The 20,908-nt window shown below is 36.9% G+C and overlaps 2 protein-coding genes across 3 annotated transcripts; both read right to left on the bottom strand.

The window, feature by feature from the left end:
* Positions 1-8,636: 8,636 nt before the first annotated feature.
* Positions 8,637-13,324, bottom strand: trappc6bl (trafficking protein particle complex subunit 6B, like). The gene is made up of 7 exons (XM_077208920.1): positions 13,216-13,324; positions 12,345-12,436; positions 12,148-12,215; positions 11,700-11,817; positions 10,068-10,151; positions 9,845-9,938; positions 8,637-9,659 (listed from the first exon to the last, which is right to left on the bottom strand). Exons 2-7 carry the CDS (start codon positions 12,432-12,434, stop codon positions 9,628-9,630), a joined length of 486 nt encoding a protein of 161 aa, XP_077065035.1. The 5' UTR covers positions 12,435-12,436; positions 13,216-13,324; the 3' UTR covers positions 8,637-9,627.
* A 639-nt stretch (positions 13,325-13,963) lies between these two features.
* Positions 13,964-20,357, bottom strand: LOC143716387 (uncharacterized). 2 transcript variants are annotated; one of them, XM_077208918.1, is made up of 4 exons: positions 20,131-20,357; positions 18,091-18,541; positions 16,066-16,344; positions 13,964-14,982 (listed from the first exon to the last, which is right to left on the bottom strand). In XM_077208918.1, exons 2-4 carry the CDS (start codon positions 18,500-18,502, stop codon positions 14,513-14,515), a joined length of 1,161 nt encoding a protein of 386 aa, XP_077065033.1. In that variant the 5' UTR covers positions 18,503-18,541; positions 20,131-20,357; the 3' UTR covers positions 13,964-14,512. The 2 variants fall into 2 exon arrangements, with proteins under 2 accessions (XP_077065033.1, XP_077065032.1); XM_077208917.1 differs by having other exon boundaries at positions 13,964-14,985; positions 20,131-20,342.
* Positions 20,358-20,908: the final 551 nt, after the last annotated feature.

Here is a 20,908-nt window from a genome sequence, read left to right as displayed (position 1 = left end):
ATCACTTTTAACTGTCAGTTAAGACATTTTATATTTGTCTGTTTAGTGGTGCATACATATATAGCCATTGAATAATCATTGTTAAAAACTGTTCTTAAGGAATGAAAAAAAAACTGTAGTGTTTATTGAAGGAAGGACAATATGTATGTCACTGTATATTATTATGGGTAAGAACTTTGGCTAAATGTCTAAATGTAAAAAAAATGATGTATGAAAATTAGATATTATGAGATATATGTTTAATAACATTTTTTAGGATATTATATTCTATACAATGTATTTATGTATAATATATAATTTATTTTTAGTATAATATATTAATATAGGCTTTTATTATTTGCATTTGATAGAACATATATATATATATATATATATATATATATATATATATATATATATATATATCTGTGTGTGTGTGTGTGTGTGTGTGTGTCCATCATGCATCTGTGGTGTTAATCCATGACCTAAAGCCCATGTGGTACAGATAAGCAGTTCCTCATTGGCAAGCAGTTAAGACAAGCCAGCTTTTCATCTTTATTTCTTAAGTTAGTTTCTTATTTTTCATCCCTCACCCCACAGGAAGTCTCTTCAGGCTGTGTAGTGTGCCCAGCGCTCTGGCTCACTCCCTGCCGAGGGCCCAATCTCGCTACGCAATGAGAAGACTTGTTATCAAAGCCTCCCCCTGCTGGCCGCCTTTATGAGTGCCCTTTTAAAGGCTACTCAAAAACACGGAAAAGTGCACTTATATGAATTGATTTGGAATGGGGAAGATAAACTAGATTGGCCCTGTGTACAGAATCCCATTTACGGTGCATCGAGTTAATGAAGAGTCACGAGATTTAAGACCCGTCTCAGTGGATTTCCCAGAGTTACTTGGCCACAGCAAAACATCTGCTTCCTGTATGGGAATGGGACTAATTCTGTCTCCCCACACACACACACACACACACCCTCGGGCTTACCCTGCACTCTTAGGGCCCTTGCTTTCTTTTCACAAGGCCGTCCAATCATAATAAACTTTGGAAAGTCCACTAATGAGATTCAGGGCAGCCCTGGAGATCTGCCTCCCAGTGCATGCCTGAGCACCTACATTGTGTTTTTCCACACGGGGAACAAAGAGAACATTACACTCTTGCAGGAGAGATCTCTCTTGCTCAGAAAGGACAGGCTCAAACTACTGAGCCTACCATGGGTCAAGCCTCAAGAGACCCAGAGACAAAGTTGTGTATGCGTCAATACTACTCGCCAAAAAAGAAAAGGTGAACTTGTTCACTATGTGCTGTGCATTAATACGGTTTTCCTGCCAAAGGCCATCCTGAAGATGTTTTTTTCTTTGTAATGTACATCTATGGTCAGGTCAGACCCGGTGATGATCACCGGCATAACTCTAGTGCAAAGTTTGCACATTGCTTTTGTGATATCCATTGGCTCACCTTCAAGGATTTAAAACAAAAATATTTCCAATAGTGCAACGTGACATTTTTCTTATTATCATAACGCCACTTCGAATCCCACTGGGAATGGTGCGAGTAGAACTGGAGGGGTTAACCATGGAATAACTTGCTATAGAATTGATCTAAAAGTTGTACAAAGTTTTGCTTTTTGGTTTTGCTTCAGTTTTATAATGTGATATCAATTCGACACCAAATTAGTTTTTTATGAAAATGTCAACCAAAATCAAACACTGTAACAGGTTCAACAAATGAACAATAGGCTGAATAGGTATTTGATGCAAAGGCATAAGCAACAGCAGAAGTCTGATTTACAATCAAGTTGTATTTGATTACAGTGGATGGTTTATTGTTCTTGTCGTCACAAACCATGTTTAACTTTACACCAAGTGAACCCCTATTTAATGTAGTCTGGATTGTATTTATGTACAGTAGTGACCAAAAGTGATGTCTGGTGGGTTTGGTCTGGGGATTTGTTTTTAATGACTGTACAAGATTGATTAGACCATAAAAAAGGAGGAAAATATATTTGTTTTAAATTATATTTAAGAACAAATCACTATACGTGGTTATTGTATTTAATTGACAAAATTATTTAGCAAAAAAAAAAAAAAGGTTAAAATAGAGCTAATGTTTTAACAATTGTTTAATAATTTGAATAAAGGGTGAAGATGTCGATTTTCCTATTGGCCGGATGTCACTTTTGGCCACTACTGTATACAGACTCTACTGCATAACATTACAATTTTATGCTCATAATGCACATAAATTCAGTAATCTAACTGAGAGCAAAATGTTTACCCTTCACTTTGAAGAAAAATGAAATAAACAATATTCAAGCACTAGTATCATGTCACATTGTTTTCTTAATCATTGTCCATCGTGTTTTTGTTTCTAGGAGCATTTTTTGTTCAATTAAATTGCTCTGGAACAACGTAAAAAATAAAAAAAACTGTCCCGCCTCCACCCCCACTGCTCCTGCCACCCCCACCACCCCTCCCCCTCTTCATGATGGCGTTTAAACGACCCCTGAATCCAAACCAGGCCTACATTATCCAGGCCTGTCCTCCAGGCCTGTTGTTTATTCCTTCTTGAAGGCACTTGATTAATAACCAAGATATCGGTCTGATTTGCAACTCCTGAGGGGTGACTGAGAGAGGGCGTCAACACCCTGGGTGAAGGTCTGAAATTTCTTTGCCCCTCCTGTAAAAGTATAGGACATATGAGCTTCAGGGTTGATACTTGTGGAGACAATTAGGCTCATATCCCACAGGAATCTCTGACTACAACCATGAGTTTTCCATTACTTATCATGAATGGCTTTGGTAAATCAAGCATTACAGTGAAATTAATTTGTGATTAATTATTTCCAATTATATGTTTATATAAAATGTAATTAATGCATGACCACTGTATGATTATAGGATGAAAGCCTCTGATAAGTTGGCTCTTTTTAGTGAATCAAAAACATACAACACGACCAATGTAGTCTTATTCCTGAAGGAATGACTCTTAGTCGGTTCTTTTTAGTGAGTTAAAAACATACAACTTGACCAGTGTAGTCTGACTGCGAAGAAATTATTCTTAAAATTCAGTTCTTTTTAATCAATAATCAAGTCACCTTTAATTTAACACTTTTTACAATACAGATAGTTTAAAAGCACCTTTGCAGTGATAACAGGAAATGAATGCAACAAAGATTGCTTTGGCTATACAGCAGCTAGAAGAAAGTCATTTTCTAGTTTAAGTAAGTTCAGCATTGATACATTTCCGTTGTAAAAATCATTAGTTATTCATTTAGGGGCCGTTTACTCTACACCGTTTTCAACTGAAAACAGAAAACTGTCTAAATTACAAGATAATCGCAATAGTAAATACATATAAATAGTGCTGTCAAATCGATTACTCGCATCAAAAATAAAAGTTTGTAAATATATAATATATATTTATATTATATATATATATATATATATATATATATATATATATATATATATATATATATATATATATATATACACACACAAACCTTTATGTTTGATGCGATTAATTGTTTATTCCTTAAAAGTTCTAAAAGATAACTGTTAAGGAACCAAAATGTCAAGGAATCATAACTGAAATCGAAATTTCTTTATTCCCATCTCTATTACTGAACTGACTGTTCATATATTGGTAACAGTAGAGCATAGAGGATCAACACACTTGCATACTGGACTTGCATGTTGTTGTCACAAATTACTTTCTTTTGCACTTTAAAGCATCTGATTAAAGTGAAGTTCTTCATAACAGCATTTTTCCTGTGCATGTATACAGCTTGTAAGAAGGGTTTCCTTTAAAAGACGAAATCTATAAGAAGTCTTCTTTCCAGTGCTCCAGCTGGGACTCATTACAAACGCAGTGCTAATTCATCCCAGTGCCCAAGGTTTGACACTAGTTGGCCATGCCCAGCAGGTTCTGCGATGGGATCAGAGGTCCTGACCTGTCCTTTGCCCTCCAAAAGATCCCCTTGCCTCTATGCTCTTAGTAACAGCACTGTTGATTCAATTAGAACTGGAGGAACGTAGCGAGACCCTGGACAAAAGGTTCAGCGCAATGCAGACTGTTCATTGAAGAGCCAGCGAGGCAAAAGGACCGTCTATCAGACATCCATCACTGCACAAATGCACAAATGTTCCATCACCATGGAGAAGCCAAATGGGATGACGGGGCAGAAGAGGTGGGGTGAAGATGGACAAAGAAGAGATTCTTTTATTATTTTTTTCTTAAGGAGGGATCCTACTTGACCCCAGCAGTGTGACATAGAGTGAATCAGCTGAGAAGGTTGAGTGACTGCCAAGGGATTTCCACTGACACAGCATTTCATTAGGTAAACAGTGAAGAATAAGCAAGAGTAATAGTCTGAGGGTCGTGCGCTTCGTTTTTCTACACTGTGCACCGCTGAAAATACTTTGCAATTAGTGCAAATTATGTAGTCTTTGCAATTATGTAGTCTTTAAGCAAAATTAAATCAATTTAACTCATTTTGCATACATTTAAAAACAAAATTGGGTTATGTGAACGTTTACCGGGTCTACACCAGACACGAGGGGTGCGATGCGAAGCAAAAAAGCAAATAAAACTCATTATAATCAGTGATGCTGTCGACAAATGATGCAGTGACAAATTCCTGACAAGAAATTGATGGGACAAACGGATTTGGAACGCTTTGTCGCGTCCAGTAGACTGTCTCGTCAAGCTGTTGTGGCACGACACAACAACTGTCACAACTGGCATAGACAGTGAAAAGCAAACATTCCATTTGATCATTTAGCAAACATTATGGAAAAGTTACTTTTGAATGTTCTTGAAACGTTCTGAAACAATAACATATAAAGGGGCTATATGTAGAATTCAAAAACCCTTGTTGTTAGCGACACCGGTGGCCGTTGAGTGAACTGCAGCCAGCAACTTTTTGCTTGTACGCGTACTCGACGTACAAAAGACTGAACGTAATTCAAGGCCCCTGCTTTGACTGCTGATGATGGTCACCAAGGTATAAAACAGTACATCATCGAGCAGACTGTAAACCTGCTGCATTGTTCTGATCTGCATCAAAAGAAGTATGACATCCACTATACTGAATACTGATTAAATGTGTTTATAAATCTCATAAAATCTTGTACCAATGCAGCAAACATTAGATCTGCATCACCTCAAACCATGTTCTTAATGAACTGCAATGCACAAACGTCAGGTTGTGGCTTTCCTGGCCCCATAGCAACTCTCAAATCCTCTTGATATCCCTCTACTCTACAACCGCCAACCCCTCCCTCATTTAATCAAGCAGAGGAATTACCAGGGGAAGTGATTAGGTGCAGGTCTCTAGTTTTTCTCTTTCTTTTTAAAAGTGTAATCCTTTCAGCATAGTAAAAAGAAAAACTCCACAGATATCCCGGCATTGTGCCCCACTTTCTCTCTCTTTTACAAAGAGACTGCTGCATGGTTCTCTTTTGAAATGAGAGTGGCAAATTAAAAGTTATTGTTTGCCACTTTTAAAAGCATATCCCCCCCACCCCAAGCCACCCCTCATCCCTGGTCCACGTCTGGGATTTGTCCTGCTGAACATCTTAGCAATTTATGTAGAAGACAAAAGGGTAAAGGTTGTTACCCATTTTTCCTGTCAATCAAGATGTTAACCAGTGCTCTGATGGCCTGACTTTATGACATTATAAAAAGATGCTCAGCTGCTCTAGTAAAATACGGCTTTTGAACTGAACAATAAATAGGTTTTATTTTATTTTTAGCAAACAAGTGTCCAGCATGCAAACTTCAAAACTATCCTTTGTACAACAATTTGGACACAAATGAATGAATATGCCTACAGAGATGCTTTTGAACTGAACAATCATTAAAACATTTTGAGCAGTGAATTCCAAATAAACAAGGAAATTCCAGTACTGCTTAAAAATAATTCTTTGTACATTTGTAACACGCACACTATAGCAAAAGTTTGGACACACTTGAATGTGTCCAATATAAATATTTTTAATTTAATTTTATTATTATTTTTAAATATTTAATTTTATAATTTGTTATTATTTTGTATTTCTTTTTAGCAGCTAACAAGTAGCATGTGAATTCCAGTACTGTTTAAAAATCATCCTTTGCAACTAAGTTTGTACACGGTGTACAATATGATAATGTATTATCAGCATGGGATCTCCAATATCATCTCACTTACATCTCAACTTAAAATTTGAAATCAGAAAGAACTGATTTACGTAATATTTTTGGTCAGTACATAATTCGCATAATTCAATGTGTTTTTTCGAGCATTTTACATTATTTTAAATGTCCAAAAAAAGAAAAGAAAAAAAATCCATCTAAACATTTGGTCATGTACACCTGTATAAATCTTAACAAAATATAATATACCACCTTACTGAAAAAAAAAACACCTTAAAGATCACACTGTATTCTGATTGACACTACCGCTGATCTTACAATGTTTCACAATTCCACCACAGTACATTTAATAAGGTTTAATGAGCAGGCTTGTTAAAGCATCAGAGTAAGTCGTACACTTAAAGCAGTGGAGTGTTATGGTGGGATTTTGTGTTCCTCTCGGTGCATTCACAGACCAGCTGCAACTCGTCTCAGTGGCTCGAGTTCCCATAGTTCCATTAATCCCCCAGCAGCACTTGAGGAGCACACACACACACACACACGCACGCACACACACGCACACACACTCACACACGCACGCACGCACGCACGCACGCACGCACGCGCACACACACACACACACACACACACACACACACACACACACACACACACACACACACACACACACACACACACACACACACACACACACACACACACACACACACACACACACACACACGAGGCAGAGAGGAGTGGGTGGGTTGTATTGTCCTAGTCTAGTTTATCATGTATATGCTCTTCTGAGATATTAATGCAAGTTAGCCAAAGAAATGCAGAACAGCTTTTTTCAGCAGGCATTTCACAGGGCAATGAATATATATATATATATATATATATATATATATATATATATATATATATACATACATACAGCAGTCAACATTTGAAGTGGATCAAAACCTTTCATCAAAGTTATACATGAATTTTGAACAATACCCGTTCTAATCTTAGGACAACTTTCAGAAATCAGTGTTAGTTTAGTTTTATTAATCTTTTGAATTAGCTTTTATTTTTATATTTTTAGTTTTCATGTTAATTTTAGTGTGTTTGTCATTTTATTTTTTTATTGTTAATATTGCTATTTAACTTATGTTGTTGTAGTTTTTTGTTTATTTCAAATTTTAGTGCTTCAACAAACTAATTTCAGGTTATTGCCAAAGCAACATTTCTTTATATTTATAACCAACGTTTTGTTATTATTTTATTTCAGCTTTATTTCAATTAACAGAAATGGTTTTAATAGTTTTAGTTTACAATAATAATCCTGGGTGAAATATGACCCAGATATTATTTGACAGATTTTTTTTTTACTTTTTATCTTACGATCAAGATTACGGAGCCCCACACAAGACATGCAGACAATATCATGGCCACAAATTAGGAATTCATTCCCACAACTTATTAATTTGTCTCCTCATTTTGATTTAACAAGGGAACGAATTATTACAACATGGTCATGATTCAGTAAAACGAGAGAACAATTATATTGTGTGCGCAATCAAAATAAATAGTGGATTTGTTGTCTACATGTCATGTGTGGGGCTATGTTAAAACCTGTAATGCAAAAATTCTGCAGAGAGCAAGTCCGTGCTAAACAACCAAAAGTAAAGTTAAGTAAAGTAAAGTAAAGTGAAGATGTGTATGTGCTGGATGTTTGTTTAAAAGTGCTGTGGGACAGAAGGTGTGTTTGAAGTTGTCCTGCAGACTCTCTTCCACTAGCCCTTTCATGACATGGCAGGAGAAGTGAGACAGCTGGCGCTCAGGCTGAGGGCGTTTATTTACCTCCACCGGCAGCAAAGGAAAAGAGCTCCACAAAAGAGGGCTCATGAATGGGCTCTCACTGGGGAAGCCTTCCTAAAGTTCTTTATTTGGGTCTTCCATTTAAGCACGCCACTTTTTGTTTGTTTCTTATAACAGCAGAAGCTTTTGGGACATTTAATCGAGAGCGCATGACCTTACACACTAGGTCTGACAGGAAAAGAGGGAAAAAAGCAAACAAGCTGCAAAATAACAGTCTGCCATTCATGAACAGAAAAAAGAGCATTAGTAGTGTTTTGTGTTACTGAGATATGGGCATATGCGATAGTTATGCAACATAATAATTAACGTAACAGTCTTGTGACTGGCATGTTTTTCTTCTGCACCATGCGTGTCATCTAGATTCTTTGTTTCTATGTTGAATTCATCTTTAGTATTTGATTTCCTACTTCCATCCCTTTCTCTCAAATATCTATCAAAACAATTGTTTCAATTCTGATATTCAAACAGTTTGAAAAATCCATTGAATCTGTGCTAAAATCATTTGAAATGTTTTCTAAAAATACTTCTACAGTTTCTGTATTTTTCTGCATTTTCTTTATTATTATTTAAATGCAACATTGGTGGATTGAAGCATCAATCTCTTTTGAAAATAAACAAAACTAAATGTTTAAACTTTTGGGTAGTGCTAAGAAACAAAATACATATCAGATAGTATAGGGTGTCAGACAAATGGATGTTTGTTTATTGTTATATTGCATTCATTCATTTTTGACATTTATTAAAATCCGTCATTCGTTCAAAAAGCAATTTTTTTATCCTTCATTTATTTGAATGCTTATAAATTCAACCAGAATTGTGCAGGAAATAAACAAGGATGGTAAACAGAAAAACTGTACCGACTTTTAAGCACAAAACTTGGGTTAACTGAAATACCAGCTTTAAAGAATTCTCGGACTAACTTAAGTACAAGAAGCTTGTACAAGATCATTCACATGAAACTTTTATGATGAAATATTTTTGAGCTTTCATGCTATATGACATTCATCTGACTGACAAAGGATGCCCTCTTCTGGTGAAATCAAAAATCTTCACCAGTAAGATATAACTGTAACAATCCCAAACATTAAACATATTTCAAAACTAAAAAGAGCTGTTTTTCTTCAAATAAATTATCAGATGTATCATTACTAAATTACTAGATTAGATGGCTTGTTTGAGGAAACCAAAATATGTACCAAATATGAAATATTTCCCAAATATGGAAAAATAATTTACATTTACAATAAAACAGTAGAAAAAGCATCTATACATCTAACATTTTTACATCTTAGTTTTTTTAATGTCGTATCCAACCAAAGTAAAATGGCCAAAATATGTTAAGTGACCTGACTCTGATATACAGTATAATGTGTAATAATTCAGAAGTTACAAAATGTCACATTTATGAAAATACGCTTCCATGATTACCTGTTTTTGTAATTTAGTTTTCAATAAGAATTGTTGAAGTATTCAGAATATTTCCAAACACGTCAAGACTGTATTTAAAGTGAACAAAATATGTATAGAACTGTCTCACTGAAATACAACTTGAAACAGCTTTATATCAAAAATAATGTTGTAAACATGTAGAATCTATGTCCATCTATTTCACACTGACAAAGTTTAAAATGAAGAAACATTCATGTTTATAGCTCATTAGTCCATCCTAGAGTTTCTGAATTACAACTTGGAATTTACCTATAAAGAACAGAAAAATGATTTACAAAGGCAGTGAAGACAGTTGCAGTCTCAATAACAGTGTCAAATCACACTTTATCATTATAATTATTTATCTGTTTGTTTAATCATTCATATATTTAGTTACTAAGAGTTAAAAAGGTGAGGAATATATAAGTTTGATTATAAGGTTAGCATAGACTTACATGATGGCATTAAAGAGACCTCTGCGGTCACTACACCCTCCAAGCCCAGGTTAGAGAGAGCGCCCCGAATCATCCCACAGGAAAAGGCCAAGTACTGCAGAGAGGACATACATAGATCTATTTATATTTCACTTCTTATGGTTTTGAAATATAGACTAAATCAAATAAATGTCAGAAGAATATGATATAGTACTGTATGAATGGGCCAAAATATCATTCTCACTTTTGGGGCCTCCTCAAGGTATTGCTTTCCACTGGAAAACTGAGTAAGTAGTGAAAATTTATTATCCTGTAAGACATATGTGCCCTAGAATGAAGCCAGACAAAAGAAATCACAATGATGCGTTAAAGGTTACCAATTTTCTTTTGGAGACTCCTACAATAGGTTTACATCCTTGCAAGGTCAAAAACACTTAGATTTTCTCATAATATACATTGCAGCATCACCTCTTTTCATACAGTGTCTGAAACCGTATGATAAAGAATTAGTTCTCTCTAAACCCCGCATTTTGGAGAGCCTACTCTGCTCTGATTGGTCAGATAGCTCAGTCTGTTGTGATTGGTCTACTCTGCTCTGATTGGTCAGATAGCTCAGTCTGTTGTGATTGGTCTACTCTGCTCTGATTGGTCAGATAGCTCAGTCTATTGTGATTGGTCTACTCTGCTCTGATTGGTTAGATAGCTCAGTCTGTTGTGATTGGTCTACTCTGCTCTGATTGGTCAGATAGCTCAGTCTGTTGTGATTGGTCTACTCTGCTCTGATTGGTCAGATAGCTCAGTCTGTTGTGATTGGTCTACTGTGCTCTGATTGGTCAGATAGCTCAGTCTGTTGTGATTGGTCTACTCTGCTCTGATTGGTCAGATAGCTCAGTCTGTTGTGATTGGTCTACTCTGCTCTGATTGGTCAGATAGCTCAGTCTGTTGTGATTGGTCTACTCTGCTCTGATTGGACAGATAGCTCAGTCTGTTGTGATTGGTCTACTCTGCTCTGATTGGACAGATAGCTCAGTCTGTTGTGATTGGTCTACTCTGCTCTGATTGGTCAGATAGCTCAGTCTGTTGTAATTGGTCTACTCTGCTCTGATTGGTCAGATAGCTCAGTCTGTTGTGATTGGTCTACACTGCTCTGATTGGTTAGATAGCTCAGTCTATTGTGATTGGTCTACTCTGCTCTGATTGCTCAGATAGCTCAGTCTGTTGTGATTGGTCTACTCTGCTCTGATTGCTCAGATAGCTCAGTCTGTTGTGATTGGTTTACTTTGCTCTGATTGGTCAGATAGCTCAGTCTGTTGTGATTGGTCTACTCTGCTCTGATTCGTCAGATAACTCAGTCTCTTGTGATTGGTCTACCGCTCACAACGATATGAGAAACAAAACTCCCATTACCATATCTGAATTTCAGCGCTTCCTCAACACTTGATACGCAGTGATACAAACAGTAATGATGAAGTCGGTTATACTGTATCAATTCGAGTCTGAATCCTCATCCTTTAGAAGTCCATGCAAAGTGGATTTGCTTTGGCAGCATAAAAAAACAGTCTCTTCTCCACATGTTGACAACACAAAGTACTGTAGCATTGCTTACAGGCAGCCAATGAAGACCATTATGGGTTAGGGCATTATTTAAATTTGTTACAAAACGACGTAGTTTTGTGCAGGAAGTAAGACTGGAATTACTGACGACTCATTTCAGGCAGTTCAGAATCAATACTTTCTTTTTAGAGACAATGACTCCCTTTATCATGCCCTTTGCAACTTTACAGACCTTTTATCTTCACAAACAGCTATATTACACATTACATGAAAGGTAAAATCATAATAGGGGCACTTTAAATACATTATTGAACCTTCAGACCTGATGGTTAGTCCTCAAGTTGTCGACTTGTTTTTTGAAGACGGTGCTCCAGAAGTCTTTACAGACGAACTTCATTACGTCCAGGTCATCTTTGAAACTGGGGCAGTCTTTTGTAAACCTTCTCAAAAACATATGCAAAATCATGCCATCATCATTAGATTTATAAACTCTGGATTCCCCCCCCCAAAAAATAATAATGCAATGGTGCATATAAACACAACGTGGGTTGCACTTTATTTTACAGTATGTGCACTTACGTGTACTTACAGTGTACTTACCTAAGAAAGTACTGGGTAAACATGGGTTACGGTTAGGTTTAGTGGTTGGTTCAGGGTTGGTATCTAGTTATTGCACTATAATAAGTGCATTGTATGTACATGGGGAACATGACAGAAAATAAAGTGCTACCACAACGTGTATAACATAGTAACTCTGTACATCCGAATACCTTTCAATCAGTCCTTGTCCAACTCTGAAGCCCATTGCCTCTAGAGTAGATATGCACGTCACTCTCTCCTTAACAAAGCAAATCAGAGCATGTAACAAATACAAAAGACAAAATACTATAACAAATCATGATTAAAGCAAAGGAAAAAAATATATGATATATGATAAATATAAAAATATATGATAAGTGCATGGTACCCTATCAATGTCCTCCCGGGTCGCATGCTCCTTGTACACGTGAGAAACAATCTCCATATGGAGGAATTCAAACAGAGCGTCATCTGCCATATCTGAAAGAGAACATCCATGGAAAGTTCCTCAAACATTTGGAAACACTCCTAAAGAAAAACAGCCATTTCTGGGATTAACCCATTCAGGCCCACAGGCAAACTGAAGTGACTCAACCACTCTTTTCCACCTGAGAATATTTTTCAAACAACTAGAGATGTTTTAACAGTTGGCATAGAAGTAGGCTATACAATCTGAGAAATAGTTTTTGACAACTTGCTGGATAATGTGTCACGTTTGGATTTTAAATCGGAGAGATAGAGGGCCCGTGGATGAAAAAAAAACTGTATAAAAAATGTAAAACTAAATAAATAGTAAAAATATGATTAAACTAAATGAATAAATAATTGGATCAAATACCCAAATAATAGATCTACTGCAACAGGACAGTACTAGTTAATAGAAAAAACTACTATACAAATATATTTAACATATTTATTATACACATGATTTGTAACAGTATAATCTTATAAATAACGTTACATTAGACCTTTACAGAAGCTGTCTTCAATGCATGTGTTGTTTATGTGAATTAAATAAATGATGTATGTAATCAATACCGTTGAATGCAAGCTTACTGCTAAAAGTCTGCTTTATACGTAAAGTTAAAAATCCTAAGAATGCATAAAATGTTCGTAATCTATGATTGAGGTTAAGACAGCTGCTCAGACAGCTCAGCTAATGTAGCTGCACTTTCAGCCATAGAGCTGTTAACGTGCTCAACCTATTGACGATAAATATGATATGGCATTAACATAAACACACGTTTTAAAGTACTTACTTCCTGTACGTATCTTCAGTAATCAAATAAAAATACATTTATGAAAACAACACCCCTAAATCCACAAAATCCGTCTTCAGTTCTTTAGTGTAGTATCGCTGATACTGACAACCAATACTGCCACCTGCTGTTATGGAGAACAACGACCCGATCCGCTCACTCATTTAACCTCCATTATATTAATACAATTTTATATATATATATATATATATATAGAGAGAGAGAGAGAGAGAGAGAGAGAGAGAGAGAGAGAGAGAGAGAGAGAGAGAGAGAGAGAGAGAGGCAGTAAATTCTGACTATAAAGTAACTTTATACAATTAACTTTTATAATTATATATTATAAAATCTATTTATTACATAAATAGGTAAATGATAAAAATACTATGATGTAACTAATAAATAATATACTTAATATAAATGTATCATTAGGTTGCTTTACAAATTAATGACAAAATATCTGCTGTTGTTTTTAAGTCAATTTCAAAAACTACCTAAAATAAGTTGCTCTATTTAATTACAATTAAATGTGGATTTTTTTAATACTTTCACTTTAGTATGTTTTTAGCAAAACACTTTGACTTTTGGTAAAAAAAAAAATTGGCACAAAGCCCATACTTGAACATAAATTTGATTTGTCAGTACCCTATATACTCTACACACTAGTGAGAAAGTTCTGATTTCTGAAATCACTGCCATTACAACTAATCCAACCCTGATTTATTTTGCTTTTGAAAAATATCATGACACATTTCAGTGAAATATTACTTTATAATAAGAGGCAAGCGGTTATTGAAATTAGCAGACTTATAAGTTCATACTAAACCACATATGAGTTGACATTAGACATAACATACACTCTTTTGTTAAAATCAGGCTTAAAGTGTGTCCCAAACATAATTGGAAGAAATTACTACTTTTGCACATCTTTAGGCTTACCAATGACTTTTTTTTTCTCGGATAATGCAAGATGATTACAGACATAAAGCTACCTTGGTCCAAACTGCAATTTCAAAAATTACTTACCATCTAAGATTCACATTGAGTGTTAGTTGGCAAACAAACCAAAGTAAATAAATAATAGCAATAAGTCTATTGTTCTATTTCTCCGAAGTGTTACTGATTAAAACATCAGAGCACTGAATATAATACTTTCCTATGAAACTGAAAAAGAAAATGCACATGTTGATGTTTCAGATATTGCATCAGACAAGCAACATCCTGAAACATCTACAGGACAAAAGACTTGTGGTGGTGTTGTTCCTACCGAATGCATAACGTCCCAATAAATGAACATCACTCAATCGTGCTTACACAATCCATTCTGCACAACAGCGTTCTTGGTTAAGGATGAAATCTCTAAAGAAGGTGGGCTAGAAGTGCTTTCTTTGCACCCCTCCGTGGTTTGAGAAGTCTCAGTGTTACTGCCCGATTGAGAAGGTGACCTTTTGTGGACTTTCACGAGAGAGACCTTCCAAGGAGAAGCTGTTGGTTCGATTTTGGGCATGAGGAACATGGGACATGGCTCGAGAGTCTGCGTTTGAGCTTCATGCACGTTCGGACTAACTAAGGAGTCCATCTCTGGGGAATTGAGCTTGGGTTGGTGGTTCCTGGTGAAATTGGAGAGCTGCTCCAGGACCTGGATCTGGCGGTCCATCATTCCCAGCATGCTGCAGTGGAAGGCTCTCTGCTCGGCCAGCTGTTCTCCAAGCCGGTGGTTCAGGATGGTGAGCTGCTGGAGGATGAGGCTGCTGGTCTCCTCAGAAGTTCCTGCTGGGATGAAACAAGAAAAACTGTGACTTGTGAGGTCATTAAGGGCATGTTTGGTTCGATTAAAACGAACCCTGGTGTGATTGCTCTTCTAGTGCTGTTCATTTGAATAAGTGTGAATACTGCCATCCAAACAATGGTGCGCACCAAACAATCAGACCAAGACCCCTGAGAAGATGGGTCTCGGTCTGCTTCCAAACGAACTCTGGTGCAGTTCAACTGAAATATGAACACAACGCAGACCAAAGACATGTGAAGGAGCCAAAAACGGAACGTGATGTCAAAAGATACAACCCTAAAAAGGACAAATTGCTCAAGCATACCTGTCTTGTCTAGCCATAGTTCTGTTCAGACATCAGAACCACGTCTCTGTGAAGCAGATCTTCAGTTGTGTGTGTGACGGAGGGATTCCTGCCACTGTTTTGACTCCTTTACAGATTTTATAAGCTCTTCATGAGTTCTCAGCTGGTCAAAATACCATCATATTTTAGCTATGCACATACATCGCGTGCAGATATAATTAAAAAAATAATAATAATTTGTTACATTTATATAGTGCTTTACATGCAAGGGGGAATGTCCTTAACCACCACCAATGTGTAGCAGCACCTGGATGATGACGTCCACCCCACACGAGCTTACTGGTGGAGAGGAGACAGTGATGAAGCCAATAAGTATATTGGGATGATTAGGAGTCCATGATGGACAGAGGCCAAGGGGCAAATTTGGCCAGGATGCTGGGGTTACACCCCTACTCTTTTTCAAAGGACATCCTTGGATTTTTAATGACCACAGAGAGTAAGGACCTCGGTTTAACGTCTCATCCGAAGGATGGAATACAGCATATCCCAGCACACTTACCAAACATTTTGTAAGTATTGATAAGTTCAGTCACAAAATATACGTATTAAAAGCCGACTGTATGTTCAGTATCTTTAGGTTCGGTGTTAAAATGCCAATGTGAATGCTAAACGGACCAGGAAAACGGACCAGTTTTTTTTTTGGTTAGGACCAACCGAACCAAACTACCAGTGTGAACACACCCTTAGTTTATTGTACCACAGAATTGAACCAGTATGTCACCTGGGAAATCGTCGTGGCCACAGTCGGCGGCGTCTCTTGTACTTTCTGTACTGTTGGGAGTGCACAGGGATGGTGGTTCGGTCTTCACTGCATAGAGGTATTCTCCTGACAAGCCCAGGGTCATAACTTCATCTGGTCCTACAGCCCAGCTTGGAGGCTCAGAACCAGCCATGTCATCTGGATTCAGGCTCTCGTCAACATCAGGTTCAAGTTTAGACATGCTCTCAGGATCACAGTTCGGGATTATGCCTTCAGGGATTACACCTGCAGGCCAAGGACCTGAAAGAGATAAACAGGACCAATCCTCATCTCGTACAGTGATCACAATTAAAATGGACACAATTATAAGGAGCAACTCTAGAGAGACTCCGATGACATTTAAAGCGATACTCCGCCCAAAAATGAATAAAGGTTTGGAACAACATGAAGGCGAGTAAGTAAATAATGCCAGAATTGTCATTAGTGGTTGGATTATCAAACCTGTATCAAAGTCTGTGTGCAAACGGCAAGTCTAACTCAATGTTCCCCCAAAAGTAAACATTTTGGATGTCTCTCTTATCCTACCCATCTATTTCTGGTCTTGGAGTCTCTACAAAAATGTGAATTTGTAAAAACGGTGACGTCATGTGCATGAGTATTATGTGTTCAGTCTATAGGAGCATAGAGTTTCTTTACAAAGTGACATCGCCATCAACTGGCCTAGTATGAATAAGACTGTTGTTTTTGTGGATCCATTTGACAACGTTGTTGTCTGTATGCAAAAAACGCAAAGGAAAAAAATATATTTTTAGTACACCATTGACATGTAAACGTACCCTTGGTGTTATTCCAGAAACAGGGTTGGGAAATGCTGGTCTAATTATTGTCCTGAAAACATGATAATAATACCAAGAAACTGATCAAATTAAAGGGATAGTTCACCCAAAAATGGAAAGTCTATCATCATTTACTCCCTGTCACGTTGTTCCAAACCTGTATGACTTTCATTTCTCTGCAGAACACAAAAGAAGATATTCTGAAGAATATTGTCAACCAAAGAGTTTTGGTTACCACCAACCTCCATAATATGGACACAAAGACATTTCTCAAACTATCTTCTTTTATGTTCCGCATAAGAAAGAAAATCATGTGGATTTGTAATGGGGATGAATAAATGATAACAGAATTTTCTTTTTTTTGGAGAACTCTCCCTTTAATATATTGTGTCAGACCATCATTCTCAATTGGCAGGTAATGAAGTACAAATGATAAAATGTAACCAAATATATAATTGTGGAAAATTACTATAAATTATTAAGCCTATCAACTTAAAATTGGGAGCATAAAACAGTTCTCATATCTTTTTTCTTAAACCTGTCTTTTATGGCGTCAAATGATGCCTGTTAAGGCTGTGAGGTTGTGTTACATGCCGCCATGCATAAAAACTATGAACAAACTTGTATAAATAAGAAAATATGACTGGGTCGCCTCAAGTTCTAATGTAAAAATATAATAGTTTACCCAAAAATGTATATTCTGTCATCATTTATACACCAAAACCCAGGTGACTTTCTTTCTTCTGGCTCTTTCACCTACAAAGAACGTAAACTGGGAAATATGCTAATTTGATACCATTGATGTCAAACCTGGTGCAACAAGTTTTGACGCACCATATCTAAATATAGGTGAACGTGAATAGGATTTGAGAGCTATGGTGGAGGTGGAGATTATCAGTGAATAACAACTTGCACCTCACACAAAATGGCATGACTTTGGAAGATTTGGAATAGAGGGCACCAATCATAAGGAGCACTTTTGTGACATTTTCATTGAGCCTGACAGCATTGGATTTCGTCCTCACATTCACTGTAAGGAGAAGAGCAGCATCAACATTCAGCATCCCATTCTAACATTAGTGTTCCAAAAAACACAAAGGTCTGGAATACAGTGAGTAAAGGACAGAATTTTCATTTTTGGAGAAACTATTCCTTTGCATATAGACAAATAAACTGCAAGTCATGCAAGTTTGGTAATGGGCAGCAGTACTGTCCGTGTGATCATCCAGGTCTGCAAGTGACCGTCCGAGAAGGTCGTGACCATCTGTGAGGTTGTCCTCCCTGCTTCCCGTCTTTGGTCTGCGCACCAACATGTGATCCAGCATATGGAAGTAGCGGAAAGACTCGACGGCAGAGAGGCGTGCAGCTGGACTTCGGTAGCTGGCCAGTTTGATCTTACGGTACTTATGTTTAAGGCTCTTCCAGCGGTTACGGATCTGGGTGACTGTGAAGTGGATGCCCCTCTTTGCCAGACTCAGACGGAGGCGTCGGAAGAGGGATTCGTTGCGCTGGCGCTTCTTGTCCAGCTCGTGGACCAGACCCATCTGCTCTATGAGGGCCAGCATGGCAAACGTGTCCGGTTCTGTCCACCACTTGTTGGGCTTCTTCTCATTCAGGTTCATGGTGTCCTTCCTGTTTGAGGCCCCTAAACATGCAACCCACTTCAGAAAGAGGGCAGATTAAAAAACTCGTTCAGATGGTCTAACTCTCATTACTATATTTTAAAATGCATTTAAAAAGAATCACCATGAAATCAAAATGGACAATTCTTGTTATTTATGGAATATTGTAGTATTTTTTTTTTATAAATGATTTATTCCTTTGACATCATTATTTTTTTTTAAATTCATGTGCCCTCATAATGTTCAATCAAAAAAGATTAGACTCCCTCTTGCAACAACATCTCTTCTCTGATAATGTGTTTACTGGCTGGAGGGTGGGAAACCTGTCAATCAAATGAGATTGACCAATAGCCAACCATAATCATCCAATAAATTCCCTATGGACAAAGGCCCTGTCCTCAATGGTGCACTTCATGTGGACTTTCTCTCTCGTGGACTTAAATTGCGCGTCCTCCCTGAGTCTACGAGTCCGTAGACTGTCCCATTCTTTATTTTAACACTCTGAAGTGTGCTCAGCAGCACCCCCTTTGTACCCTTGAAGCGGTCTTCCGCGAAGAAGCCATTTCACTCAGATAATGATATACATCACAACAGGGAAGAAAACATTCTCGTAACTTCCATTTCATGGCAGTACTTTTTCATATAGTGAGGTCAGAGACCATAATGAAAATCTAGGACTCAAAATATAATTTAAACCTGAAAATAACTTTTTAAGCTTTAGAATTTTCGAAATATAAAACAAGGAAACATTATGATGTAAAATTAATAAGAAATATTTTAGTATAAGGGTAAGTTCACACAGAATGCGCAGAACTGCTTTTATTCCTTATGTAAATGTTTCATTGATCACTGTGTTTGCGTGTTGTCTTGCGCCATCTCGCTTATGGTGTTCCAAATTACGTGGCACTTTAATTTTTTTTTAAAGCTCAATTAAAAAAAACGTGTCTAGAAACCTTGCGTTTTTTTCTTTATTTTACCGCTTTAGTGTGAGCATGGACCATTAGTAGGTATGTTTTTACACTGACCATTGTAAAGCCTTTCGTAAAAAGGGGAGCGTACCAAAATATTCAAATCGGCACGAAACAGAAATTGGTCTATTGTGATGTATATCTGAGTGAAACGACTTCTCAAAAGAAAGATAAAAATGTAGAGCGGAACCAGGAAACTCAATTGTATCCATTGAAAATTGATTCGATTGTAGTTTGAAAATTGCTACAATCTCATGTGAGTGACAGGATGCTGGAGGGGAGGAATTATTGTCCCGCCCTCATGCCGGAGCACAGCACACCAAATAGATTAATAATTATAATAATAAAACAATGACGTGCACAAATAAATCAATTATAATAAACTCGTGTGTTCCATAAACAAACAAGTATTGACCATTTTTATTTCATAAGACATTATTAAATTTGTTTAAATATTGTTTTTTTTTTCTAAAACTTGAGTCAATAATAACATTTGTAAAGGGGAAAAACAATTATTCATTTTGACTAGTGGTCTCAGATTTTTGGACCCCAATGCAAGTCATTATTGTACGTTATACATAATTAGGTCAAGTCATTATTAAAACAAGTGAAATTCAGTATAAACCTCAACAGCAATGAGCATTCCCAGTCTACACAGACCTGTTAAGTTGTAGGCCTCCTGCAAATACTGTAATGCAGCATGGATTCATCGAAAACGCCTCCGCATCGACCGAAACGCGGTAAATTGACGAAATGACAGGCTACGTAAAAACATTTAGACGGTTGTTGATTGTGAAATATTTTGAATGATATCAAGACACTGAGAACATCTGTTTACTTCATACTGTGCCGTTTCCCTCTTGGTTTCTCATAGAAATAGAACGAGCGAGTAGAATGGCCATTAGCATGAAACATGAAATCTGACAGAGGCAGACATTAGCGGTCCAAATGATGTATCTAATTAATCAGATACGATAGGTGTACAATTAGTATGACTCTTCATTGTGTATTTTCAATTTAACGGCATTTAAAAATGACAATTGTCGTTTTTCTAATGTTAATTATTGTCCAGAAAATTACTTGTGTTGGTCATCCAGCTGGCGTTGTCACGTGATAAATGTTACTTTACACAGCGCTGATTTGGATGGACCAATGACAGTCTTTTGTGAATAATTTATAATGAGTTTTGTAAATACTCGTGTGCAGGTAGTTATGGCGTATTTTTTGTTTTGTTTGTCACATAGGAGTCTATGGACTGAATATAATTGCTTGATTATTCATTTAGGTGTACAACTGTCCACCGTAAGACAAAACAAACCCTGAGATTTGGATGTGGCTCACTGATCGATTCTGCTTTCTGGGCCATCAAGCGCCCCCTGTTGGGAGGATTCTACTTTAATACAAAACATTTACCTTTTGCTTTGCAGTGCGATTTCTG

Source organism: Siphateles boraxobius, unplaced genomic scaffold, assembly GCF_051911475.1.
Source record: "Siphateles boraxobius isolate OS27281-9 unplaced genomic scaffold, OSU_SipBor_1 6, whole genome shotgun sequence".
NCBI classification, from domain to species: Eukaryota; Metazoa; Chordata; class Actinopteri; order Cypriniformes; family Leuciscidae; genus Siphateles; species Siphateles boraxobius.
Note: the sequence above shows the minus strand (reverse complement) of the source record. Positions and strands in the feature narration are given on the sequence as shown.

Coding starts and splice junctions, on each gene's coding strand:
- trappc6bl (XM_077208920.1), bottom strand. CDS start 12,434: ATGGCAGATGACGCTCTGTTTGAATTCCTCCATATGGAGATTGTTTCT. Junction 9,939..10,067: donor ACCTTGAGGAGGCCCCAAAA/GTGAGAATGATA, acceptor TCCTCTCTGCAG/TACTTGGCCTTTTCCTGTGG. Junction 9,660..9,844: donor GGTCTCTTTAATGCCATCAT/GTAAGTCTATGC, acceptor TGTTCTTTATAG/GTAAATTCCAAGTTGTAATT.
- LOC143716387 (XM_077208917.1), bottom strand. CDS start 18,502: ATGAACCTGAATGAGAAGAAGCCCAACAAGTGGTGGACAGAACCGGAC. Junction 16,345..18,090: donor CCTGGATGATCACACGGACA/GTACTGCTGCCC, acceptor TATCTCTTTCAG/GTCCTTGGCCTGCAGGTGTA. Junction 14,986..16,065: donor TGGCCACGACGATTTCCCAG/GTGACATACTGG, acceptor GTTTCATCCCAG/CAGGAACTTCTGAGGAGACC.